Genomic DNA, 27,843 nt, shown 5'->3' on the forward strand with positions numbered 1-27,843 from the left:
ACTATATTTTTATAATTAAACTTAGAGGGGGGGTATAATAGTATATACACCCCAATAGATGTGTAGGAGATAGTAGATGAATTCTTTAATGAAGAGAGACAAGACAAAAACAATTAAGTAAAGATTTTCCAAACTATAGTTGACACCTTTATGTTTTTGCTGCTCACAACTCCCCTAACTGCCCCACATAATATTCCTTTCGATCATCTCCTCCCTGGAAAGCTTTCCTTTCTAACCTACAACTAGCTAGCTCTATTATATCTTCCACATTCTTTGTAGATATTGGCTTATGTAAACCTCATTAAAGAGTTTATAAAACTTTGTCTCAAGGAAACAGACAGCAAAACAACATTCAATTAGCTTGTATTCAAGTTGATGATAGAAGATATAAATGAAACAACTAGAAAACCATCCAAGGCAGATCTTGGTGCATTGGCTCATAAATGTGTTCATTAGATAAAGCAGGGATTTAGAAAGGGAAGAACAGCTTTGCACGAGGGAAACAAAAACTGATGCATCAATTTGAATTGAAAAGTAGGTAAAGAGTTTCAGAATTTACTCCCATATTCATTAAACATAAAAGTGAGCTAATCACTACCTCCACCATCGCAACTACGGGTCATATGTGTACAAGGTTAGATCAAAGTAGCAGCTAAGAATATTACATTCTGCAGTTGTTCTGAAAGAATGAACATTTTTTTTAAGCTGTTTTAAAGAGTGAACATTTCTAAGCTGTAAGCTGTTCTAAAGAATGAACATTTTTTTATCTTAACTCCCTAAGGTCTCCTGCCCATTGTCTTAACTCTCTGATGTCACCCTCCTGGTTATCTTAACTCCCTGAGGTCACTCTCCCAGTTATCTTAACTCCCTGAGGTCACCCTCCCAGTGATGGGAGCAAAAGCCCCTAAAAGCTGTTCCAGGAAATAGCCCCAAACAGAGGGTAAAAGAGTAAATTGGGCTAGATGACTAAATAGTGCTCAAACAGTAGGATTACCAGAAACTATTGACCAGAATCTTACGCCCTGTTGTAAAACATTGTAAAACATGTTGTATGTTATCAGACAACTTAGACCCCCTTTGGAATTTCCCGGCAGCTTTGTTCCCCCATTTTTTTCTTTTCTTTTCCCTTTTCTCCCTTTCATGTGCGACCCCTCCCGATGTGTGGTTTTCTGCCTTTATAAGCTTGTAAGATTTTCTGCTAGGGACTCGACCCTTGCACTCCTGCGTGAGTCACGAGTCGGGTCCCAGCGCGCTGGAATAAACACCTCTTGCGGTTTGCATCAAGTGACGCCTCCTGTGGTTGATTGGGGTTGCCGTCGGTCCGAGGGATAGAGTCGGGGTCTCCTTTTTGGAGGTCCTTCATTTGGGGGCTCGCCCGGGATAAGACGGCCCCCCCTCATCCGCGGAGTCGACCTTGGAGGTAAGAAGGGGTACCCCGAAGTTGTCTGTCGTTGTCTTGTGTTTTGTTTTGTTAGTTGGTCTGGTTCTGCGAGCGCGCTTTCGGTTTCGGTGGCAGCCGTTCGGTGACCCGTGAGGGTGGCCGGACAGTGGCCGGTAGACGTGCCTAGGGGGCCACAGGTTGCAGCCCTGGGGGACGCCCTAAGGGTGGAAGGAGAGCCAGGGACGCCTGGTAGTCTCCGTCGGTAAGGGTGCTGATCGGGTTCAACTGGTGGATCAGAGATTGGCACCCGTCTGGTTCTGGTTCTGTTGTATGTTTGTGGCGGACAAGGTGGAGTAGGTGGGTCCTCGTGTTTGTAGCATTTTTGTTGTTGTTATTTTTGTTGTTTGTGTTTCTAACGACGGACGAACTGACGATGGGACAGACTGTGACAACCCCTCTTAGTCTGACATTAGACCATTGGGCTGAAATTAGGGGAAGAGGTCGCGACCTATCAGTTGAGATCAAGAAAGGCCCATGGCGAACCTTCTGCTCCTCAGAATGGCCTGCTTTTAATGTAGGATGGCCAGCAGAAGGGACCTTTAATCTATCTGTCATTCTTGCTGTTAAAGAGATTGTTTTTCAGAAGGAACCTGGAGACCATCCGAATCAGCAGCCTTATATCGTGGTCTGGCAGGATCTGGTGCAAAATCCACCTCCCTGGATTCGACCTTGGGTGGCAAAACCCAAGCCCCGGCTAGCCGCACAGATCCTAGCCGCCCAATCTCCCAGTTCTGGGGGAAAATCCAGTCACTTAGAACCCCCCAAGAAGATCTATCCCGAAATCCAGGCTGACCACCTTCTCCTTGACTCACCTCCCCCATACCCTCCCGCCTCGGTTCCTGTAGGGGGTCAGGAAGAGCCAGAAGAACCGCTGGCCCCTGCAGTCGCCCCCTCTGCTCCCCTTAACGAGTCTCTGCCGGGGCCCACTCAGGGCGCCACAGGACCTGCACGGGGCACCAGGAGCCGCCGCGGAGTAGTTCCCGACACTACCGTTGCCCTTCCCTTAAGGGCTTATGGGCCCCCGCCGGTGGCAACGGATGGTGGACCGGCTCCTCTTCAGCCCCTCCAGTATTGGCCTTTTTCCTCCGCAGATTTGTATAACTGGAAAACTAACCATCCTCCCTTTTCAGAGGACCCCCAGCGCTTAACCGGGCTGGTGGAGTCTTTAATGTTCTCTCATCAGCCCACATGGGATGATTGCCAGCAGCTACTGCAGACCCTTTTCACTACTGAGGAGAGGGAGAGGATTTTATTGGAGGCAAGGAAGAATGTACCAGGAGCAGATGGACGACCCACCCAGCTCCCCAACATCATTGAGACTGCCTTCCCCCTCTCCAGGCCTGACTGGGATTTCAACACGGCAGAAGGTAGGGAGCGACTGACAGTCTATCGCCAGACTCTAGTGGCTGGCCTCCGTGGGGCAGCGAGACGCCCCACTAATTTGGCTAAGGTAAGAGAGGTTATCCAGGGGGCCACGGAACCCCCGTCAGTATTTCTCGAGCGCCTAATGGAAGCTTTCAGGCGCTACACCCCATTTGACCCTACCTCTGAGGGGCAAAGGGCTTCCGTGGCCATGGCTTTTATAGGGCAGTCAGCAATAGATATTAAGAGAAAGTTGCAGAGAATAGAAGGGTTACAAGATTATACCCTACAGGATTTAGTTAAGGAGGCAGAGAAAGTGTATCATAAGAGGGAAACTGAGGAAGAGAAGGAGCAAAGGAAGGAAAAGGAGAGAGAGGAAAGAAAAAACCAAAGGGATCGTAAGCAGGAGAAGAACCTAACACGGATTTTGGCCGCAGTAGTAGGTGAGAGAGGCCAGGAACAAACACAAGGCAGGGCTAAAAAAGGGTCAGGTAACCTGGGCAACCGCACTCCATTAGACAAGGATCAGTGTGCCTACTGCAAGGAGAGAGGTCACTGGGCTAGAGAGTGTCCTAAGAAGATGACCGGGCCCTCCAAGAAAGTATTAGCCCTAGAAGAAGAAGATTAGCGGGGACGGGGCTCGGAACCCCTCCCCGAGCCTAGGGTAACACTAGAAGTGGAGGGGAAGCCAGTTGAGTTCTTAGTGGATACTGGGGCTCAACACTCGGTCCTGCTCGAACCGTCTGGACCCATCTCCCACAAGAAATCGTGGGTCATGGGAGCTACAGGGCACCGGCAGTACTCATGGACTACCCGAAGAACAGTAGACTTAGGAATGGGACGGGTAACCCACTCGTTTCTAGTCATCCCCGAGTGCCCTGCACCTCTACTTGGGAGAGACCTCCTAACCAAAATGGGAGCTCAGATTACCTTCACCCCTGATGGCCCAGAAGTGACCCGGAGCAAGAGAATAACTACTGCCCTGACTATGCGCCTGGATGATGAACATAGACTTTTTGAGAGACAGGGAGCAAAAATATCTCACATAAATAACTGGCTGAACAGGTATCCAGGGGCGTGGGCCGAAACGGCTGGAACAGGACTAGCCACAGAAAGACCACCCATAGTTATAGAGCTTAAGGCCACAGCTACTCCTGTGGCTGTACGTCAATACCCTATGACTAAAGAGGCCCGGGAAGGAATTAGGCCCCATATCCAGCGCCTCCTTCAGCAAGGTATCCTAGTGAAGTGTCAGTCACCATGGAACACTCCCTTGTTACCTGTTAAAAAGCCTGGCACAGGAGACTATCGCCCGGTACAGGACTTAAGAGAAGTAAACAAGCGAGTACAGGACATCCACCCCACTGTACCTAACCCTTACAGCTTGCTGAGCTCTCTTCCCCCGGATCATATTTGGTACACTGTCTTGGACTTAAAGGACGCTTTCTTCTGCCTGCAACTACACCCTTCCAGCCAAAACATCTTCGCATTTGAGTGGAGGGACCCTGACTCTGGGACAACAGGACAATTGACTTGGACCCGACTACCCCAGGGGTTCAAGAATTCCCCAACCCTCTTCGATGAAGCTCTCCACCAAGATTTAGCCCACTTCCGTGCCAGCCATCCCCAGGTAACACTTCTGCAGTATGTAGATGACTTATTACTGGCCGGGGCCACAGAGGAGGAATGCCAACGGGGCACGGGACTGCTGCTAGAAGAACTTGCCCGCTTAGGATATCGAGCCTCCGCCAAGAAGGCCCAGATCTGCCAAAAGGAGGTAACGTACCTGGGGTACGCCCTCAGAGGGGGACAGAGATGGCTGACGGAGGCCAGAAAACAAACTGTGACTCAGATACCCGTTCCTCGCTCGCCCCGCCAGGTGCGAGAATTTTTAGGGACTGCGGGGTTCTGCCGCCTGTGGATCCCCGGGTTTGCTACCCTGGCAGCCCCCCTCTATCCTCTGACTAGAGAAGGTGCCTCATTTGAGTGGGGTAACGACCAACAACAGGCCTTTGATGACATCAAGAAGGCACTACTTTCTGCCCCCGCCCTGGCTTTGCCAGACGTAGCAAAGCCCTTTGTTCTATTTGTGGATGAGAGGAAGGGGGTAGCCCGAGGGGTGCTAACCCAGCCTCTAGGGCCATGGAAGAGGCCGGTAGCCTACCTCTCCAAGAAGCTAGACCCTGTTGCTAGTGGCTGGCCTTCCTGTCTGAGGTCCGTGGCGGCAGTGGCAGTATTAGTAAAAGATGCTGACAAACTAACTATGGGACAAAAGCTAACGGTCATTGCCCCTCACTCCCTGGAAAGCATCATCAGACAGCCCCCTGACCGGTGGCTGTCTAACGCCCGCATGACGCATTACCAGAGTCTCCTACTGAATGGAGACAGGATCCAGTTTGGGCCGCCTGCCATCCTTAACCCAGCCACCCTACTACCTGACACGTCCACTCAGGAGAGTGTGCTGCATACCTGCCAAGAGATACTAGCAGAAGAAACGGGGACCCGAAGGGACCTCCAAGACCAGCCCTTACCAGACGCTCAGCTGACCTGGTTCACTGATGGAAGCAGCTACATAATAGAAGGTAAAAGGGTAGCCGGGGCGGCGGTAGTGGATGATGAACAAACTATCTGGGCAAGCAGCCTACCCGAGGGGACGTCGGCTCAGAAGGCTGAGTTACTAGCTCTGACTCAGGCTCTGCGGTTGGCAGAAGGGAGAAAAATTAACATCTACACTGACAGCAGGTACGCCTTCGCTACTGCCCATGTCCACGGGGCCATCTACCGGCAGCGGGGGCTGCTAACCTCGGCAGGGAAAGAAATCAAAAATAAAGAAGAAATTCTAAGCCTGTTAGAGGCCATTCACCTTCCTAAGAAAGTAGCGATTATCCACTGCCCCGGACACCAAAAAGTGGGGTCAAAAGTTGCCAGAGGGAACCAAAGGGCTGACAGGGAAGCCAAGCGGGCGGCTCAAGGACTTAACATCCTATCCTTGTCGGGGGAAAAACTGATGTCTCACCCTAAGGAGGCGGTATACCCCTCCATTAGGAACTTTGAATATTCAGAACTAGACCTTGAGGAAATGGACAGATTAGGATTTCGCCTAGAGACTCCAGAGGGGATCCGGGAAACTTCAGAAGGAAAGAGAATTCTCCCTGAAAAACAGGCGATCATATTTCTCAGACACCTTCACAAGTTAACTCATCTGGGCCCAAAACATTTAAAAACTCTTGTCCAGTCTTCACCGTATTACATCATGAAGCTCGGGGAGCTTGCAGATACAACTGTAAAAGAATGCAAGTCTTGCCAGATGGTGAATGCCCAGCCCAGCAAGCTACCTCACGGCAAACGGCTCCGAGGAGACCGTCCTGGGAGTTACTGGGAAGTGGACTTTACTGAGGTAAAACCAGCCAGGTATGGATACAGATACTTATTAGTATTCATAGATACATTTTCAGGATGGGTTGAAGCCTTTCCTACCAAGAAGGAGACTGCTCAGGTTGTGGCCAAAACAATACTAGAAGACATCTTCCCGAGGTTTGGGGTGCCCAAGGTAATCGGGTCAGACAACGGCCCCGCGTTTGTTGCCCAGGTAAGTCAGGGACTGGCCAAAATCCTGGGGCTTAATTGGAAATTACATTGTGCTTATAGGCCCCAAAGCTCAGGGCAGGTAGAAAGAATGAATAGAACTTTAAAAGAGGTCATGACTAAATTATCCTTAGAGACTGGCATAACAGACTGGACAGTCCTCCTTCCATTTGCTTTGTTTCGGGTGCGCAATACCCCTGGCTCCCTCAAGCTAACTCCTTTTGAAATCCTTTATGGAACTCACCCCCCACTCATTACCATACAACACCTTCCGTCCCCAGAATCTTACTCCTCTCAATCTCTGTACACCAGATTAAAAGCCCTTGAGACTGTGCAGAGGGAGGTGTGGAATCGGTTGGCTGAGGCTTACAAGCCTGGAGACCTTCAGGTACCTCATCAGTTCCAGGTCGGAGACTCAGTGTACATCCGGCGTCACCGTGTGGCCAGTCTGGAACCAAGGTGGAAAGGACCATACATAGTGCTGCTTACAACTCCAACTGCAGTAAAGGTTGATGGCATCACCGCCTGGATTCACGCTTCGCATGTCAAGCCTGCACCACCACCAGACCCAACGTGGAAAGTGGAAAAATTGGACAACCCCCTCAAGCTCCGCATCCACCGTGTTCCTGCTCCTGTTGATGCACCTCCCGCCGATAAGTAGCCCTAACCCTCATGCCCCCCAACGACTAACATGGCAAGTCCTCTCCCAGACTGGAGATATAATATGGAGCACCACCGGGGAGAAACCCCTTTGGGCTTGGTGGCCATCCCTAACCCCAGACATTTGCGCCTTAGTAGCTGGGTTAGATAATTGGGACATCCCTACCCTGACTTCTGAGGAGGCCCGTAGACATTGGCCAATATCACGCAGGCCTCTCGGGGGATCAGAATACCGCCTAGTTGAAGGGTACGACCCAGGATGTAGCTACCCACGCTCCCGTGACAATCTAAAACAGACCCCTTTCTATGTCTGCCCCCGGGATGGGAGGTCACGGAATAAGGCAAGGAAGTGCGGAGGCATAGACCATTATTATTGTGCTGCATGGGGGTGTGAGACTACTGGCAACACTTATTGGCACCCTACCTCCTCCTGGGATTTAATAACCGTACAGCAAAATCTCACGGCAGCCAAATGTTACAACCAAGGGTGGTGTAACCCTCTGAACATCTCCTTCACGGAAAAAGGAAGGCTATCACGTGAATGGATAAAAGGGAGAACTTGGGGATTCCGTTTCTATATGTCAGGGAGGGACAAAGGATTTACCTTCTCTATCAGGCTTAAGATTGAAACATTAACTACCGTCCAGGTAGGACCTAACCTAGTATTATCTGAACAGCGGTCATCACCCGCCCATATCAGGCCGCCTGTTTTCCGAGCCCCAACAAATAAGCCAGTTACAACTCCCTTGGCCCCCAACCCAGCAAATACACCCAAGGTACTGAACACAGGGCAGAGACTCCTTAATTTGATACAGGGAGCTTTCAGCGCCCTCAACGCTTCCAACCCTAATCTGACTGAGTCTTGCTGGCTATGTCTGGTGTCAAGTCCTCCGTATTATGAAGGCATCGCCTTCTCAGGGACCTTTAACAACACCACCTCCCATGACTCCTGTAGCTGGGAGTCAAACAGAAAGCTCACTCTTACAGAAGTCTCTGGGCAAGGTACTTGCTTAGGTACAGTTCCTGCAGACCATAAACACCTGTGCAACCGGATAATAGAAAGCCCTCAAACAACTACCAACTATTATCTGATCCCCCCCGTAGGCGGATGGTGGGCCTGCAGTACAGGACTGACCCCATGTGTAGCCTCATCAGTGTTCAACACCACCAAAGACTACTGTGTCCTCATACAACTGATACCTAGAGTTATCTACCATGAGGCAGGCTCTTTTGAGGCTGAGTTCGACCTTCAGCCCCGTAGACAGAAGAGGGAACCGGTCTCACTCACTTTAGCTGTCCTGCTGGGCCTAGGAGTAGCGGCCGGAGTAGGGACAGGGACCGCTGCGCTTGTTCAGACTCCCCAGTACATTGAAGAATTACAGGCAGCTGTAGATGAGGATCTGAAGGCTATAGCGCAATCAATCACAAAACTAGAGGAGTCACTGACCTCTCTATCTGAGGTAGTACTACAGAATAGGCGAGGCTTAGATCTCTTATTCCTTAAGGATGGTGGATTATGTGCTTCACTAAAAGAAGAATGTTGTTTTTACATAGATCACTCTGGTGTAATAAAGGATTCCATGTCCAAACTTAGAGAAAGACTGGAAACAAGACAACGAGATCGAGAAGCACATCAAGGGTGGTTTGAAAGCTGGTACAACCGGTCCCCCTGGTTCACCACCCTCATGTCCACCCTGATGGGTCCCCTTGTTATACTGCTTTTACTCCTCACTTTTGGGCCCTGCATCCTAAATCGCCTAGTTACCTTCATCAGGGAAAGAGTAAGTGCTGTACAGGTGCTAATGCTCAGGCAACAATATCAGTCCCTCCGCCAAGGAAACAATTTGGGGGAAGAATATGTAGAGACAGAAGTTCCATGATTAGAACTTTCCGAAAAGAAAATGGGGAAATGAAAGAATGAACATTTTTTTTAAGCTGTTTTAAAGAGTGAACATTTCTAAGCTGTAAGCTGTTCTAAAGAATGAACATTTTTTTATCTTAACTCCCTAAGGTCTCCTGCCCATTGTCTTAACTCTCTGATGTCACCCTCCTGGTTATCTTAACTCCCTGAGGTCACTCTCCCAGTTATCTTAACTCCCTGAGGTCACCCTCCCAGTGATGGGAGCAAAAGCCCCTAAAAGCTGTTCCAGGAAATAGCCCCAAACAGAGGGTAAAAGAGTAAATTGGGCTAGATGACTAAATAGTGCTCAAACAGTAGGATTACCAGAAACTATTGACCAGAATCTTACGCCCTGTTGTAAAACATTGTAAAACATGTTGTATGTTATCAGACAACTTAGACCCCCTTTGGAATTTCCCGGCAGCTTTGTTCCCCCATTTTTTTCTTTTCTTTTCCCTTTTCTCCCTTTCATGTGCGACCCCTCCCGATGTGTGGTTTTCTGCCTTTATAAGCTTGTAAGATTTTCTGCTAGGGACTCGACCCTTGCACTCCTGCGTGAGTCACCAGTCGGGTCCCAGCGCGCTGGAATAAACACCTCTTGCGGTTTGCATCAAGTGACGCCTCCTGTGGTTGATTGGGGTTGCCGTCGGTCCGAGGGATAGAGTCGGGGTCTCCTTTTTGGAGGTCCTTCAGTTCAAGGATAACAATTGAGTAAGTTTGATGACAGAAGATAAAAATAACACTTGTTTGAGCATAAATGGCAGATTTTTTTATATTTATCTATGTGAATGTTTCTCATCTCACCTATACCCCCAGAAATCTAAGAAACTGATTTTACAACATTAATAAGTTTACTATTTCATCAAATTATAATTATTGTTTTCTAAAATTCAATTTCCAGTTTTAACACATAGGAAATAATGTGCATAACCTCTGATCAATTAGTGTTTCCACAGTTGAATAAACAAAGCGTTTGACAAGAGTTAATAGCAATTTGGAGGTAGACGAAAAAGCAGAAATGTTTACAATGAGTGTGCTTTGTTGACAAAGAGACTATGGCCTATTTATGTTTTTATTTAAAAGAAATGTGGATTGTACTGTCATGTATAACTAAAAAGAACCAAGTAAAAAAAAGAAATGTGGAATCTTTAGCTGCCAGCTTGACAGTCAGTTACAAAGAGCAGAAGGCACCTTAATGTTTCCTCTGGAGGGTATTATCTCTGCACTCCAGTATCAGCAGAGGGTAGAAACACATGTGCTCTATCATTCTTTGACCTTTATACTTCAAGAGTATCCTGACAAGGTCAGTTTTCCTATGTAGTATGCACGTTGTATAGTTGTTAAAAAATCATTTTCACAGAATTTGTTCTGTGGATTTCATTTATGTTTAAATGACTGTTTGTTTCTATGCTGGAGACACTGCAAGAAAACAAGGCCAGGAGAGGCATTTCCTCAAAGGCTAAAAGGAGGTATTACCACCACCACCACCACTGCCACTTCTTGCCAGGGGATTTAAAAAGTATCTTGAAACTCAAGGTTAGAATGGGAGATAAGCCAAGCTTAGGAGAAGTTAACATGGAGAAAAAGGTTACTTGTCCCCAGCCCCTGCCTTTTAGCCAACCTGTGCAACAAGGCACTTCAGATGAGTAACCCCTAGCGGTCAGGTAATGATGTCTTTTCTGCAATCATTACATTTGGTTTGTCAATTTTATTTATGTTAGTGAGGTTTGAGATTGGAATTAAAAATCCTTGGGAGAAAAGCTATTTTTGTAAATTCAGCTGGAATGTCCTTGTCTTTGGGTTTCCCATTGCATCAGTCCCTGAGCCTGGTACGATAGCCATAATAGTGTTTTGTCTTTTAGATTAAATGCAGAACTAAGGACATGACTTCTGGTGCTTATTAAAGATTCCTTGCTATTTTCACAAGAGTAGGGGCGTTAGACTCTTGTCTACTGGCCAAATTCTAAATTGGGAGATTACATTCTGCTTTCTTAAATTCCCCTTGCAAAAGCAGCCATCCATGGTATCCTACTTTGCTTCCTGTGCTAAACTGCAGTGTGATGTCATTAAATGGCTCTGGTTTTCTGGTCTACAAGTGATCACTTTTTAGTGGGGTGGGGAGTAAATCAGTTCCTATTATCTAATATTGTATTTGATTCAGTTTCTTTTTTCTAGTTTTATTGAGGTGCAATTGCCAAGTAAAGTTGTATGTTTCATGTGTATGAGTTGATGTTTTAATTTATGTATGTATACATTGTGAAATGATCACCATAACCACCCTGATTAAGGTACTCATTACCTCACATAGTTAACATTTTTTATTTCTTTCAAAAATTTATTTTTATTTTTAATTGAGGTATAATATTTATACTTATTTAAGGAGTGTGGTATTATATTTTGATACATGTATACAGTGTGTAATGTTGATTCAGTTTCAAACAAATTTAAAAAGTAGGATGCGATAACTAAGGGTAAGTTACAAAACACTCTAACAGCATATCAGTTATTGTGGTACTTTTAATTTTTGAAACCAATTTGCTTTATTTTCTGCAACATAAACGAGAAAATAATGCATTTGATTACTCCAATAGAACTTGACAATGAATTGTTATTTGCCTCAAACATAAGGCTAATTTTAACAGTGATGACAAGGTTTGAGGAGATGAAATCACATTGCACAAACCAGTTAAACCATCCTTATTTGTCTTTGTATTACATCTAACCATTCCAGACAGTTGATCTATTTTATAAAATATTTTGGAAGGAGATGGTTCATCTTGGCTTAGTAATATATTTTAGTGTCTCTCAATCTTTTCTTAAAAACTAAGTTCTTATTTTTGTTTATCCTCAGTTCCACCTACTATAGTTTAATGTCACTATCCTTTGTCCATCACTAACCTTGTAATTACATATTCCTATTGAGAGGTAGTGTGGCATAATAGCATAGTTTTTAGAATCAGACGTGCCTGCATTCAAATCCCAGGTCTGTCAATTTCTCTGCACGTAACACTGGACAACTTACTTCTGAGGTTTAAATGAGCAACCTCAGAGCCTTGGTGTGAACAGCAAATGAGATATTATTTTGAAGGACCATGGGATAAGACAAAAGAATGGTACTGGGCAACTAGAAAGCACTCGATAAATAGTTGCTATTTTTCTGATTATGTGCTCGAATCTGACAATTTATAAACTCCTTGAGAGTGGGAAGCATACTTCCTGTGTATGCCCTGGATTTCAACAGAAATGCAGTGTTGTGAGCATAGTATGGTGCAGAGGCTCAATATTTACTCAATGAATACACTTTTTTTTTTTTCAGAACGGAAAGAACAGTCCCCAGTTATTTGCAAGATCCCACACACTTAGATCAAAGGTGTCAGAGTCAATCAATCTTCCGCTCTTTACAAATATGCAGATACCTGACTTTCTGGAGATGTTTTGGCATGGTGTGGATAGACACAATGCAAATGTACTTTCTATCAGGTTTATTTCTATGAATTTTCACGTCTGGTTATTGTCATTTAAAATCTTTTTTAGTTGTAGATGGACACAATACCTTTATTTATTTTTTTTTATGTGGTGCTGAGGATCGAACCCAGTGCCTCACACATGCTAGGCAAGCACTCTACCACTGAGCTACAACCACAGCCCTGATTATTGTCACTTTAAAGCTGCATCTGAGGTGCCCTGAATGGGACTGACTCATATGCCTTCTCATTCATCCAAGCATTTTTAAATTGAGAATTAAAAAAATGAATATTAAGGTGTATCTAATTACATACCTGAACAAAATCTTCCAATTGGTGACTAAATACACTACCTGATCTATTTACCTCTTAGATGTGTGCATTACAGATGTTTGTTGAATTGTTTTGCTCCCAAGCCCACCCCCCAAACCTGGAAAGCTCACTGATGTAAGTCTCAAAGCACCATTAACATCTTTGAACCAGTGAGGTGTTGGTTAGGACTTTATCTTTTACTTTTGAACGTTTTCACGGGGCTAGGAGCAGAACTTGGGAGAAAAAGAACAAGATATATAGACTCAGTGGGTTTTAATATTTGCCAATTTGGAAAGAGTATTCCTGTTTTTTTTTCTTTATAAACACAATCTCGGAAGTCCCCCTGGTGTACTTTTAGGTTGGTATTAAAGACACCGCACTGCGACTCCCCCCCCCCGCCCCGGACTGCTTTGTGTATACTCTACGGGGGCGGTCTCAGATGTGGAGCTGCCAGGAGCACCTGCTTGCTCACACCCCAACAGGTCAGAAACCAGCGTATTTGAGGCCAGGTGGCTCAGGTTCCACGTAACTGGGCTCAAGTGTCACTAACACTACGTGCAGCAGGGTCACAGAGCTGTGCTTTGGGACTTGGATGCTTACTTCGGACTTTCTCCTTTCTTCTCCCTCCCCCTCCACCACTAGTTTCCCTTTCCCTCTTTCCTCCGCCGGCGTGCCCACCTCTTCCCTTTGCTCCCACTCTCCACTGTCTCGTTCTCATTTGCTTCACCTTCCTTTCTATTCGATTTCCTGTCTTCCATCCTCTGCCCGCCCAACGGCTTGGGCTCTGAGGAGGCACAAGTCGGGCGGGACAGGCGCGAGGCGCCGAGCCACGAAAGTGCGTGGCGCGCGCCGAAATGGGGGCGCGCGCGAGCAGCCGCGTGGCTCGGTAGTCAGGCCTGGGAGCGGCGCGCGCGCACCCCGCGAGCCCCCAGCGCGCCCCCGGCGGCCGGGGCCGCAGCGTGCTCGCCCCCGCCGCCAGCTCGCCTCACTTATGGGTCGGAAGCGCTGCGTGGGGGAGACTGTTCCAAGATGGCGGCGGGTTGCTGTGGGGTGAAGAAGCAGAAACTGTCCAGTTCGCCCCCCTCTGGCTCGGGTGGCGGTGGTGGCGCCTCCTCCTCCTCCCACTGCAGCGGAGAGAGCCAGTGTCGAGCTGGGGAGCTGGGACTAGGAGGCGCCGGTACGCGGCTCAACGGGCTGGGAGGTCTAACCGGAGGAGGTAGCGGCAGTGGCTGTACCCTCTCTCCCCCCCAGAGCTGCGGCGGCGGCGGGGGGATCTCCCTGTCGCCACCTCTGAGCTGCGGAGTAGGGACCCTACTTTCTACCCCGGCCGCCGCCACCGCTTCCTCGCCCTCCTCATCGTCCGCCGCCTCGTCCTCATCGCCGGGCTCCCGGAAGATGGTGGTGTCAGCGGAGATGTGCTGCTTTTGCTTCGATGTGCTCTACTGTCACCTGTATGGATACCAGCAGCCCCGGACCCCCCGGTTCACCAACGAGCCCTAGTGAGTACCGTGCCCTCCGCCACCCTCTCTCGCGCTCGGGATGGGGCTCAGAGTTGAGGCAAAGTGCGAGTCCGCCTCCCCGCTGGCGGCTGCCCCTACCCCTCTAGTTGCCCGGGTCCCCAGAGCCCCTAGTCCTAAGTATGGGCACCCCGCGCTTTCTTCCCCACGAGGCAAACACCCCACACTTGGAGCAGGTTGCTGCTACAAGAGATGGCCCTCTGGCTTCCAGAGGTGTACGCTTTCTCTTTGCGATAACTTCGAGGAGTTTTGACCCCTTCTTTCTCTCCTTGCCACCCCTCATTCCCCACTCTGCCCCGTTTTTGGAGATCTGGATTACTCAAGGTGCTGACCCCTTACTTTGGTTTCCTTTACCTCATGTGAAAGCCTCGCCAGTCTTCCCACGCCGCGTACCTTGCACATGGAGAGCTACTATCCCATTGCAGCGTGAAAAATAGCAACTATCCAACTTGCATTCTGCTAGTGATGGAACTTGGCTCCGGAGCTTGAGAGGGTTACCCTTCTTTTCCTCTCGGTTCCCTTGTGCCCTGGGAGCGGGGAGGTTTTTTTTTTTTTTTAAACAAATTTTCCCTTACTACCTATTTTTATCCGAACATAACCATTAAAATGTGTTTCTAGTGAAGCGAGCGCACCACTGGCTTCCTCACATTTGAAGAGTGAGACCTTTTTTTTTTCCCCTTCATTCCACTGTCTGGGTAATAGCTCATTCAAAGAGAGCTGTCCCCACAGAGCCACTGTCAGTTTGTACATTAAGCTTGTATTCGCTTTTGTGTCGATTTCACTTTTGAGAAATCTGTTATACTTAACGATACGAGAAAGAGTTAAACAATCCAACAGTGAATGTGTAGGCATTTTTAGGGTACTTTTGTTTTACCCTTCAAGTGTGTGGTTAGAATTGTTTAAAATAGCACTGTTACAGCTAAAAGCCAGGTTAATTCTAATCCCTGTCCATTTGGATGTGTGGGAGATGGGGCATATGCTTTTTTTTTTTTTTAAATGTGTAAACTGAGTGTAAACTGACTTTTTGAGTTAAATGCTAGACAGAATGTAAAGACTAAGAGAGGACAGGATGGGGAAAAGGACGATTGTTTTTATTATGAGCACTTAGCATCAACAAGAAAAATAAAAGGAAAATTTTAATGGAACTCATACTGAAAACCACCAACCCTTTTCCTAGTTAAGACAAGTGCCCCTTGTTTCCCATATCATAAATACCTGAATTGGTGTTCTTTTTAAACTGCTTTTTTAAATTTTGTGAGATTAGAGAATTGAACAACTACTGATAAGTATAAACACTTCTGCCTAGACTAAAATTCTTAAATTAATATGTAAAGTGGAAATTGCAATAAAATGTCCTGGAAATTGTGCATTTGTATTTTGTTTTCTTTGGCTTTGATATTTTAAATGTCTTTAATTTTGTATGACTCCTCTGTGATCTTGCATTTTCTTTTAGACTTGGTTCATCTTGGGGCATTGTTCATGAGAAATGCATGAAAAGGCATCCAGGCGGATACTTTGTCAAATAAATAAAGTATAGTTATAAATTTCATAGTGTTAATTCTAGGAACTTAAATGCTAATTCCACACCTTAACCAATTTATTTTTTGGTTGAGAAGCATAATTCATTTTGAAAAGACTGCCATGCAAAAGAATCTATAAAATCTTTATTAGCTTGAGTCACTTATTTGTGACTTTTCTGTCTTCTCTTGGATGTCTGTGATGTAGCAAGACTAGTTGTGGGGTGATAACTTGGGTTGACTATGCAAAGTCATGGGACTGTAAAAATTCACTCCTCCTTAGTTCTTGAGCTGTTACATGAGTTTGGCAAAGGCTGTTTTAGTATTCATGCTCCATTGCTTCAAAGCATATGAGAACACACTTTCAGGAGGTGCTATTTTCACACATTTTAAAGTGAGTTTGGGTTAACTGAATGACTGTAACAAGAATTTTAAGAGGAAAGTGAGCTTGACCACTTCATACAGAAAATTCTTTTTGAAAATATCATTTTAACAGCGGCCACTTTGTACACATATTCAAGTATTTGCTTTTTTTTTTTAAAGACCCCAGCTGGTGAATTTATTTTTCAAGGAATTAAGCAGATAAATAAAACACTTTTGACCACTGTATATACGTTGAAATGGTGGTGGAAGAATAATAACTATTATCAGTAGACCTTGAGTTATGTAGTGTATTTTACAGAACAGCCAGTTTGGAGTGGACCCTGAACATGACCAAGCAGAGAATGAAAGTTCACTTATGTGGAAAGAGGACTGTGTCTTAATTTCATTTATCTTAAAATCATTTTCGAAGTGTACTAATCATTTGTCAATGTCTTAAAAGCCACCACACATTTTTCTGTTTTACATACTTAATAGTATTGTATGCTTATTAGTGTGGCATTGTGCTAGGTGCTATAAGGCATAAAGAGACATTTTAGGCTTATTTCTTAGAGTGACTAGTATCACGTCGTGAGTAGTGTGTTTCAGGTCCTGTCTCTGTTGTCCACCAGAATATATGTTTTGGGCAACTTTCAATTCTCATATGTAAAAAGCACACTGTTTTCATTCCTTCCCAGGACCTTTTGGTCAGAATATCTGTAATGGTGAAATCTGACTTTTATAAGTTTCAAAGATGTAGATCCACCAGTTAGCCTACCACTCTGAAAGGTTATTAGAAATTTCAAGTGATCTAGGTTTTTCAGGGTTGAAGGAGATGTCAGTATATGAACAGGATGTGTAGATTCAAATTCTTCACTGTAGCTGTTTTCGAATGCCTAACCTATTACAGAGAACACATTGGACTACAGAAATAAGGTTTCAGAATGAGCAAAACATATCTTTAAGTGCATTTTACTACTCAAAAACCAGAACTCTTGGATTTATATATGAATGAGCTCGGTTAGCCATTTAGAGAGTGGTACTGGGCATTGAACCTAGGGTTGCTTTACCACTGAGCTACATTCCCAGCCCTTTCATTTTTTCTTTTTAAATTTTGAGACAGAATCTCGCTAAATTGCTAAGGGTGGCCTTGAACTTGTGATCCTCATGCCCTAGCCTCCCAAGTTGCTGGGATTACAAGCTTGTGCCACCACGCCTGACGATAGCCATTTTATAGGAACCTGTTTGCTACTATAAAGGAATCCACTGTGCCAGGTGTCGAGCCAGTTAGACTCCACAGAAGTCATTCTCAGCTTTGGCTGCACATTGGAATCACTAGGAAGTTAATATAAATACGGATGCCTGGGTTCCAACTGCAGAGATTCTGATTTAATTATCTTGTGGCTGGGTCCTGGGAATCAGGATTACTAAAAGCTCCCCAGGTGATTTCATTGTTTAGCCAGGGCCCAGAACCTCTGGTTATCTTCTACATCTTTCTCTTGAGATTCAAATTAATTTGGCCTAGGGTAGTATCCTGGAAGCTGTGAGCTTTATGAGCATCCTGGGTAATTTTGCTGAACAACTGATTTGGGTAACCCTTGTAATGTGGTCTGCAAAGATGTCACCTGGGAGCTTGTTAGAAATGTAGGCTTTCAGGCCTCACCTCTGACCTGATGAATTAGAATCTGCATTTTAAAAGGTTCCCCAGGTGACTCTTAAGCACATTAAAGTTTTAGGAGGAATGAATTTCAAACTTTAGCATACATAGTAATCTCCTGTAGTGCCTGTTAAAACACAAATTGCTGGGCCCGCTTCCCAGAGTTTCAGATTCAGTTGGTCTGGGGTGGGGTTATGAATTTGCATTTCTAACAAGCTCCCTGGTGATGCTGATGCTACTGTTCCCAGGACCACATGGCAAGAACCACTGGGCTACAGAGAAGTGAGGGCCTGAGTAAGTGTTTGAGTGATTGGGAATGGCAGTTTAGGCTGCCAGTTTCCAGTGTAAAAACTTCCTGCTTCTCTATCCTTTACCATGTTCATTCTCATATATCATCTGAGAAATTGAGTGCTGCCAAAAGTCTAAGTAAGAGTCTGAGATTCTGGGGATGGTTTTGATTTGGAGATGGAGGACAAATGACTCTTGGGAACCCATGGTATGATTTTAGGTCCTTTTCCAGAAATTGTTATATGTGAGGGGTACATTTCAGGAGTTAAAAGCAACGTAAAATAGGATATCTTCAAGTGAGTTGTGTTGATTTTGGTAAGTAAAACCACCTCCTGTTCCTATAAACTTTTTCATTTTAAAAATTTCCCTCATTAGCAAAGAAAATATAAAAGAATCCTGCTTAAGGTTCTGGGATTGTTTAGTCACATATGCCCATGTGTGTGCATGCGCACGCGTGTGCGCACACACACATTTCCCTGTCTTATGGTTTATTTTTAAAGTACTTCTGAATGTGTCCTTTAAAGTAAGCCTCTTTCAGTCCATAGATGGGCCATAAATGTATTAATTTAACATTTATGCATAAAAACGTAAAAATAGTATCTACCAAAATTCCACCATTAGAGAAGCACTCTGGAGATTTGACGGTGTCCCCATTGCTCAGTGAGAGCAAGAACCATCTTGAGGAAGGTGACACCATGTGCCTTCAGTGTTATATTTTTTGATGCTGTGTTGTGTGTCACATGTCCCATGAACTTTTCATTTTAATCCTCTTACCTCCTTTGAAATTAATGCAGTACACCATTTCATATAGATCATAGCACATAGACGGTGCTTTACTGTTAAATACAAGGAAGTGTGGTTTTCTATTGCAATGAATAAAGCATTTTTAAAAAATAAACTTAGGGACATGCAGATTTTGAGAGATTCAGATCAGGTGTTTGAACAGTTAACTCTTTCTTGTCTTGCCACAGTAGTCAAATTACTGCCCCGCAACCCAGGGGCCCGGGATTCAAACCTTTCACATGTTAGTCGGGCGGGCGCTGTACACTACAAGCTCAAATTACTGTTTTTCAGTGTGTTTGGGAGGAGTTGGGTTGTTAGGGGAATAGGCACTTTCTTTCACCAGAACAGTAGCCATCCTATTGCACTATCAAAAGATGATTTGATAATGCAGCTCAGGTTAAAGTGATATTAAATCAGCATCTTAAACAAAAGCTATTATATTCCTATTATGTCTTTTTTTTTTTTTTTTATGAAGACTGACCAGAATAGCTAGAAAATATACCTGTCAATTGCAAGATGATGCTACAAGACTGTGACAGATTTCCTTATCCACACTAACATAATGGTACTGACTTTTATTCTCTGGCCATAATGTATAGTTTCTCTTAAATTTTTTTTCTGAAAAATCATTGAGCATTTTCAAAGGTATAATAAAGGTGTTTTTAGCTATGGTGACTTATGTTGGAAGACAATTTGATATCCTCTCTTTTACTGATAGAGAAGAAGATAGGTATGTCACCAATTGTCATTTATGTCATAAAAACTGAATGACATGGAAGGATGAATAAATACAAATTATAAAAATTATTTTTAGGGCTGGGGAGATAGCTCAGCTGGTAGAGTGCTTGCCTTGCAAGCACAAGGCCCTAAGTTCGATCCCCAGTACTGCCAAAAAAATTATTTTTATATTCATGCATAAAGGCGTATGTAGACAAAATATATTTAGTTAAAAAGAAAAACTCACTGCTTATTTTATCTTCTCCCCCGTATGGCCAAAGGGAGTGATAATCTAGTGCATAATTTTTCCTGCTTATGAACTGTGTTTGTGCTGTGTTGAGGTTCCAATTAATGAGTGGCAGTCAAGAAGGAATCTGCTGGGATCTCCCAGTCCAGTGGGAAGAAAGACCACTACTGAAAAAGTAAAAAATGTTTTGTTAATTCAGGCATGAGTTGTTTTTCCAAGTGTGTGTTTCTCAGAAACATAATCACTTTCACACTGATATCTTTTAGAATATGTACACTTTTTGAAACTGAATTTGTTATAAACACAAACCTTTTGCTGCAATAGATTGTTTTTGAAGTAAGTTGTACTTCTCATTTATAGATAATTTTACTTTTTAAGAATCTATATGTATGAAACCCTAAAACTTGTGTTACAAGATTAGTCAAAGTTCCCAAGTTTTCTGATTTCAATGGGCATTATGCTTTTCTCTCCATGTCACCCATGCTTGCCTGTTTTAAAGCGGCACAATGACCAGGCTTTTACATTTAAATTTTCTTAAATAGTCTCTTTTTCAAACTTGTGTAATAATGTCTCTTTTTGATACTGTTCTGAATCAATTAAGCAAAGTGAGGACCAGCAATAAGACCCAGTAATTGCCAAGAATGGACCTTCAATGTGTAAGCTGTCTTTCCACAATCAGTAATTGGGTAGTTGCTCACAGGACATTGGAGACAGTGTGGGAAGCCAGTGGTTGTGTAGGTGGGAAAAGTAGATTCCTAACAGTAAACTTATTTAGACTTGAACTTCTGTAGTTAGTGTTACTAAAAGAAAAAAAAATGTGACCTACAAGCTTAAGTAATATAAAGAAAAAAAAATAACCAAAGGAAGAAGTATGGTATAATAGTATAGTAGGTTGGGTGGAGCATGCTTTATGTTTGGTCCAACTATAAGTGGCATCTTTTGTCTGATGTGTGGGTGTGTTTTCTACAGCTCTTAATGTATCATACTTTCAAGATTGCCCAACCTTAAAAAATGTTAGTGTTGAATAGCTAAGTGGAAATTATATGTCACTGCAAAAAAAAAGCCTGTTGTTTTTTTAACATATACATTATGCTGAGTTCTGTGGTTGGAAACCAGAGAAATATAAGAAATGGTCCTATTCTCACAGAGCTAAGATAAGGTACCAATAGCAAAAGTTGCTTAAAATAGCTATGATGCAATATATACACAATTGTAGATTAATAAGATGTAGATAAACTGCATAAGTATAGACATGACATGGAATAAAAGTGTTAAGGGAGAAGGCATTTGGTATGGGATAACTTGAGGCAAGTTTTTAAATGGAAAAGGTACAGAGATTACTGGCCAAGATTCTGTGACCAGTAGATCTTGAAGTCTCACATGGTTGTTCTCAAACTGGTTGTCACCACCACACCCCTTGCCACAGCACTTGGGGATTCCCAGCAGCTGTCTTCAGTCAGCAACTTGCACTTACAGCATTCTTCACCCCACTCCCTTTTGCTTTGGTCTCTAGGATTGTAAAACTTCAAGGGAATTAAACATAGCCTTTGTATTGGGAACACTCAGAGAAGGCTGGATGGGAGATTTTGCATCTGATTATCGTTTCTTGTATTAGGAAGGGAATGGCAGTTGCAGAAGAGTCCTCCAGAATGTAAGGTAGATTGGAAGAATTTTAAGATGGGGGAAGAACAGCTCGGTCTCAGGTTATGAGGGCAGTATGAAAACTGGTATTGGAAAGTTGGAAAGCTGTCCCGGGATAGAGTTTGTGAATATAGAAATGTTGCAAAAATTAAGAATTGGAAGAAGTTATCAGCATGTGCAGGGACTCCTACTCCAGAGCCAGGTTTTGTGTAGGAGTGGAAAGATTGCACCTCACCTGTTTTTTGGCTTCCATCATTGCCTCTTCTTTTCTTGGCTCTGTGCCTAGCTATTCTTGTGCTCAGGAAAAGTTTGTTAAACAACTCCATTGGAATGGCTATGAAATTTGATCAGCAGTATGAGAACCTTCCTCTCCCCCTCTTCACCTATTCCCAACTGCATCTAATTTGGGAGAAAGGAGATGATGTGTTGGCTTATAGAATTTGTATCAAGTGTAAAGATAGTGGGGATAGCTTTTAGATGAGGGCCTACAATACATGTAAGAGGCATTGCAGGAAAACAAGCAAAGAAAAAAAAATCCCACTTTACCAAATTCTCATTGCTCAGGGGGAAGTGAAAGAGAAAGAGGCTTTGAACATGATTGAGAATTTATAAGGCTGGGGAACCAGGAGGGTGGTGGTGTCACTGAAGGAAAATGGAAAGAAACAAATGGTTGGGCAGGTGAAATCGGAATTCTTAATATGAGCAGTTCCAAGTGTTGGCAGATACTAAATGTCATTTCTTCTTGAGTTAGCAGAACCTGGGAGCAGTAACAGAGCTATTGTGGTGTTTTGGTTGGTCTTTTGGGATCACCCCAGTTCCTCTCTCTGCAACCAGCATTATGATTGAACTGCTCAGAAGGGTAGAGATAGTTTTCAGCTTACTACTGCTAGTAAAAATAACTGGTTTATCAATTTGTAAAGCTGTGATTCTTACATTTTCTTATGTGTGTATCATAAAATAACCTTCAGCAAAATAGAGCCTTGTGGAGGACTATCTTAGGAACTTGTAGTTTCAGATCTGCAATTAAAGGAAATTTTTGAAGGACTAGGAGTGTTGTCTGGTACTAGATTCTAGGTTCTGTAGTCCTCAAGTTTAGAAATGAAGATAGATTGAATCAAACTTTATCAGTTTTGCAGCTTTGCTCAATAATGAAGGATGGTTGTTATCGATAGACAGGATTAGCCATATTACTTTATGATCTTTGCAATCATCAGTGGATGGGCAAATGTGAGTTCTGCGTGAGTCCAGGCCTACTAATATTAGTTTTTTTCAATAAGGTCTGTGATAGTCTTGATGATTCTTGCCTTTCCCCTATCTGTTTCATTTTACAGATAATCCACAATGTGACCCAAAGCCACATGCAATGCTGGGAGAGCACAGTTGACTGTTTTATGCAATATCCTGCCAGAAGATGCTGACCAGCTCTCTAGTAATGGAAAGTAGTGAGATTGACTTAACAGCCTATATAGTTTGCCTTGCCATTCCATATATTTTAATGTGATTTGTAAGCATATGACATGCAATTCTAGATACATATCTTCTCTTGGGATTTTGGATTACTGTAAGGTGGTAACATCAAATACTCTGCTTTACTTCTAGTGTTAGTGGATCTTTGTGTCATTCTTGCAGAATGGACTCTGAAAACTTCATTTTGGTGCTGTTGTCCTGGGGGGATCTCACAGCACTGTATCTGGTCAAAGAAATGCTCATGTGCTAGTCATATTAGTGTGTTTCTTTTTTGTGACATCATTACTGCTTTCTTACACAGGCAATTATAGGTGGTTTGAGATGCAAATTAAGTTAGGTAGCTGGTAAAAGTTGGACCTCAGTACACATCTCATTAACATAATGCAAATATCCTGTGTGTGCTGATTTTGAACAATGTTGAGGTAAGTGTTCAGATGAGGGGTGCTCTTTTACATTCTTTTTTATGTGGTAAGTGGAAGATGGTATTAGTGATTTAGTGACTTATTCACCAAAGAAAAATCTCATGACATCTTACCTTTATCCATGTTAGAGTAGTGCTCTTAGCACATTTCATAAATAGCCCCATGATAAAAACAAAATAAAAAACCTTGTCCTGACTTCTTTTGCATTAAAAACAAGCAAAAAAACTTGCTATTAGCTTGGCCAGGTACTTGATTTTGTGGAATAGCTCTTTGTAGTTGGACTAGATGTGGGGCACTCCGTGGTTAACATTTTTTGTTCAGTTCAAGGATCCGTCTACTCCCACACTTTTCTACTTGTCAGTTCAAAAATCCCTCACAAGAACAAATGGGAACGATATGGCTTCTATTTCTCTGACACTAATGAGGTGATATGTGGTTTTTGGTGTTTTAATCCACAAACTCCTCCAACTACTACCCTGTCTGGTGAATTGTTTTGCAGAAATCTGCTCTTCTACACAAAATGTGTTGGCTATGTAGAGAAAGGGAGTCACATAGGACTGGAGGCAGGAATAGAGGGCACCTGGGAATCAGGGAGGGAGAAAAATGAATTGTAGTTAAATGAGGTGAAACCCGGATTCAGGGCAGAAAAGGGAGACTGAACACATGACCTGGAGAGGAGTGCTTTAAAGAAGCATGTTTTATATTATATACACTTAGATGTCCCTTCTTTAGGACCAGTGGCCATGGCACACCTGTTAAAAAATTATAGCAGAAACGAATGTACGGGCTGAAGTTTAATAACAAAAGGTATGGTACTTCCAACAGACCACATTGAAAACTATTTATATGGTTTTCATATGTATATGAGGCCTGTACACAAGTTTGGGAGTTATGAGACAAGTCACTTTAGAATACCTCAAACAGCGTAAGTGTTTCTGGTCATTATTATTATTTTTCTTAACTTGTCTATGAACATAGTTACAAATCCTCAGGTATTCAGATATAGCTAATTTTAGGCTGTTGTATTTATTTATTTATTTTTTCATACTGGGGATTAAACCCAGGGATGCTTTACCCCTGAGCTACATTCTCAGCCCTTTCTATTTTTTATTTTGAGACAGTCTCATGGAGTTGCTTCAGCCTCACTAATTTGCTGAGCCTGGCTTAGAACTTACATTCCTCTTGCCTCAGCCCCCTGAGTCATTGGGAGTATAGTTGTGTGCTGCAGTGCATGACCTGTGTATTTATTTAGTAAGCTTATTTTATATAATTTGCTCCCATTTATTTGTAAAAGCCAAAATTATAGGACAGATAATATTAAAGGATAGCTCCGCTTACAATTTCTTCTTTCTTTCTTTCTTTCTTTTTTTTTTTGGTTGGGGTTGTACTGGGGATTAAACCCAGGGCTGCTCAAATGTTAGTCACATATCTACCACTGAGCTACAGCCCCAGCTCTCACCTGTAATTTCTGATTGCCTATGGAATATATTTATACAAAGGCACATACCTATATCTTCTGTATTTTGTCTCTAGTGTGTCTTTTAAAAAATGTGTTTAGTTGTCAGTGGACACAATACCTTTATTTTATTTATTTATTTTTATGTGGTGGTGCTGAGGATCGAACCCAGTGCCTCACAGGTGCTAGGCGAGCACTCTACCACTGAGCCACAGCCACAGCCTCTCTAGTGCCTCTTAACAGTACTTGCCACTACACATTACATTGCCCACTATATTCTTATGAAAAATTAGAATTTCAATCATTTTGGATTAAGCAGTTTATGTGCATGTATGCTGATTTTTGTTTCACTGTGGTAAAATATGAGATCTGCCCTCTTAACAAATTTAAAGTTTACAGAGTTGTTAATTATAAGCACAAAGCTTAGCTTACTTTTTAAAGGTACATAATAGTGGCTCTACCCAATGCAACTCATTTTTCATAGGAATTTTGGGAATTCTTTAAAAATTAGTCTTACAAACATGTACTAGAGATGCATAGAGCCTGCTTACAAGAAAACCTAATTTAGCCTTTGAGGTATTTTTCCAAACTTATTAAAAATTATGAGTAAATTAGATTAAAGGCATTAGAATCAGAAATGGCCATTTTTGAATGTTTCAAACTAGTAGCATTTCAGTTAGTATTTAACCTCACATTTATCATTTACTTTATTAGCATACTTAATATCAACTGCTTTTATTTGAGAGGAACTTTTCTATCTTTCCTTTTATTCTACTCATCCACTGTTCTTTAGGGCTTTCTGACGAATTTGCTAATAATAATGTAAGGAAACATCTTTGACAGATAGAAGCTTTTGCCTTTGTTCACCTACTTTCAAAGGTGGAAGGACTAAGGCATTAAAGGAGAACATTATTTTTGACAGTTTCTGAGGAATATTTCTGAGCAAATGTACTTTCTAAAGAGATGGAAAATTGGAGGATAAATTGCATAATGGATATAATAGGTAAGGCCTTTAAATCCCTATGTGTGTACATAAACCACTTTAAGTTAAGCACTTCTTGAAATTGCTGCTTATAGTGTACATACTTGTTTCTAATGAAATGATCTCATCTGTATGTGGCAGTGGTATCTGCGAAAAAATAGACGTGGTCAAGTCATGGATCTTGACATTTTTTTGGTTCTATTGTCTATATAACCAGTATAAAGTTCTTTATTATTAGCAGGGTTGCACATATTTTAAATTTTACCAGTAAATTGTAATGCGTCAATTGTTGTGATTTTGGAACATTTTTAAACTAATTCCTTTCAGGGATGTCTTTACAGTTCTAAATAAGAAAGTAGAATTTCCACCACAATTATTCCTTTGCTTAGAGACTTTTAAAATGGACATTTGTTCAAACAAAAGATTTATTTGCCAGTGTTATCTTAAGATGGTGTGTTTTACATCAATACTTACCTCTTATTCTAAGCTAATATTTTCTTCATATTATGGCTAATTCTACTATTTCAGTTCAAGTAATATAGTTGTAATGGACTGAACACTCTGCTAGGCTCCCTTTTGGTTAAAGGTTAGAGGCCTATAAAAGAAGCATAAACCATACTTCCTGTCCTTAAAAAGCTTGCAGATATGTTGAGGAGACAATATTCATGAAACAAATAATGAAATCACATGTGATTCAAGGCTAAATGAGAGTGATAGAGGCAATGAGGTCTTTAGGGAGTTTGAACAGATGAACATAGGCTGGGGATTATATAGAAGGGCTTCAAAGACAAAGTAGGATTCAGGCTGGGTAGAACTTTCATAGATGGAAAAGGCATTCTAGGCAAGGAAACAACAGAGGTCAGAATGAGCATTTTACAATGGTCAGTGGGTACCAATCAAAGGTAGACTGAAATGATGGAGAACCTAGCAAGAAAGGGCACCTGTCAGGAGTTAGCTATAATTCAGGCACTGGGAAATGAAGATATACCAGTTGACAATTTTCAACTAGTAATGGCCTGTAAATTGCCTCTTTCTTGGTAAAGTTTCCTTTTTGTTCAGTTAATTATGCTTCAGCAGTTCCTTTAATGTCACGAATGTCGTGAAGCCTGGACAAGAGACTGGGAAATAACACAAGCAGGCGTCTGCTGTATAGACAAAGTGCTTTCATTCATCAATACACATTCAGGACAAGTCAGTTAGAGTAACGTTGGTTATATCACACTTGCCTGAGTGCCTTCTGTGTTCAGTGTTCTTTTTTTCTTCTAAACTCAGTGTCTCAAATGTGAAGTTGGAAAAATTGACTAGCTACAAAGATTATGTAATTTAAAAAAATACTCTAGTTATTATAGAATTAAATGGTTTCAACTACTTTTTTCTCCCCAAATTAATGAAGAAATTTTACTTGGATATTGAAAATTTAGCAATGTAGGTACTGGGAATTGTAATAATTATATTAGGATTGTGTACTAATTATTGAATAATACAATCTATGAAATTAGTTGAAACATTGATTAGTCTAATGGGTATGTTCCTCATGGTTCTTAGCATGCCCTATTTATGATTGCTACAACTAACTAACTCTCTCTCTCTCTCTCTCTCTCTCTCTCTCTTTGGTACCAGGGGATTGAACCCAAGGATATTTAACCACTGAACTACATACCAAGCCTCTTTTTAAAAAAAAAAATTTAAATTTATTTTTGCTTATAGATGGACCCAATGCCTTTGTTTTTTATATGTTTATTTTTATGTGGTGCTGAGGCTCAAAACCAGTGCCTCACACGTGCTAGGCAAGTGCTCTGCCACTCAGCCCCAGCCCCCCTTTTTATTTTTTGAGACAGGGTCTCATTAAGTTTCTTAAGACCTCACTAAATTGCCGAGGCTGGCTTTGAACTTGGATCCTCCTGCCTGACACAAACTATGTATAAATAAGCAAAATGTGTAAAGGTTTTATACTATTATTTAGGAACAAAATTCTAAAATAGTGTCTTAAATTAGAACAACATTTTTAATTTATATTGAGCAATGATTACTCTTTAAGGAGAAAAGGAACAAAATTATGAGTCCA

The 27,843-nt window shown here is 42.6% G+C and overlaps 1 protein-coding gene across 2 annotated transcripts in view; it reads left to right on the forward strand.

The window, feature by feature from the left end:
• Positions 1–13,691: 13,691 nt before the first annotated feature.
• AMMECR1 (AMMECR nuclear protein 1) overlaps positions 13,692–27,843 on the forward strand; it is a 111,970-nt gene continuing 97,818 nt past the window's right edge. Inside the window, exon 1 of one of the 2 annotated variants that reach the window (XM_079124863.1) lies at positions 13,692–14,223. In XM_079124863.1, the coding sequence (XP_078980989.1) occupies positions 13,754–14,223 (470 nt within the window). In that variant the 5' untranslated portion in view covers positions 13,692–13,753. The remainder of the gene's footprint in view (positions 14,224–27,843) is intronic. The other variant, XM_079124862.1, reaches the window with a different exon arrangement.

The sequence above is a fragment of the Sciurus vulgaris genome (assembly GCF_902686455.1).
Source record: "Sciurus vulgaris genome assembly, chromosome: X".
NCBI classification, from domain to species: domain Eukaryota; kingdom Metazoa; phylum Chordata; class Mammalia; order Rodentia; family Sciuridae; genus Sciurus; species Sciurus vulgaris.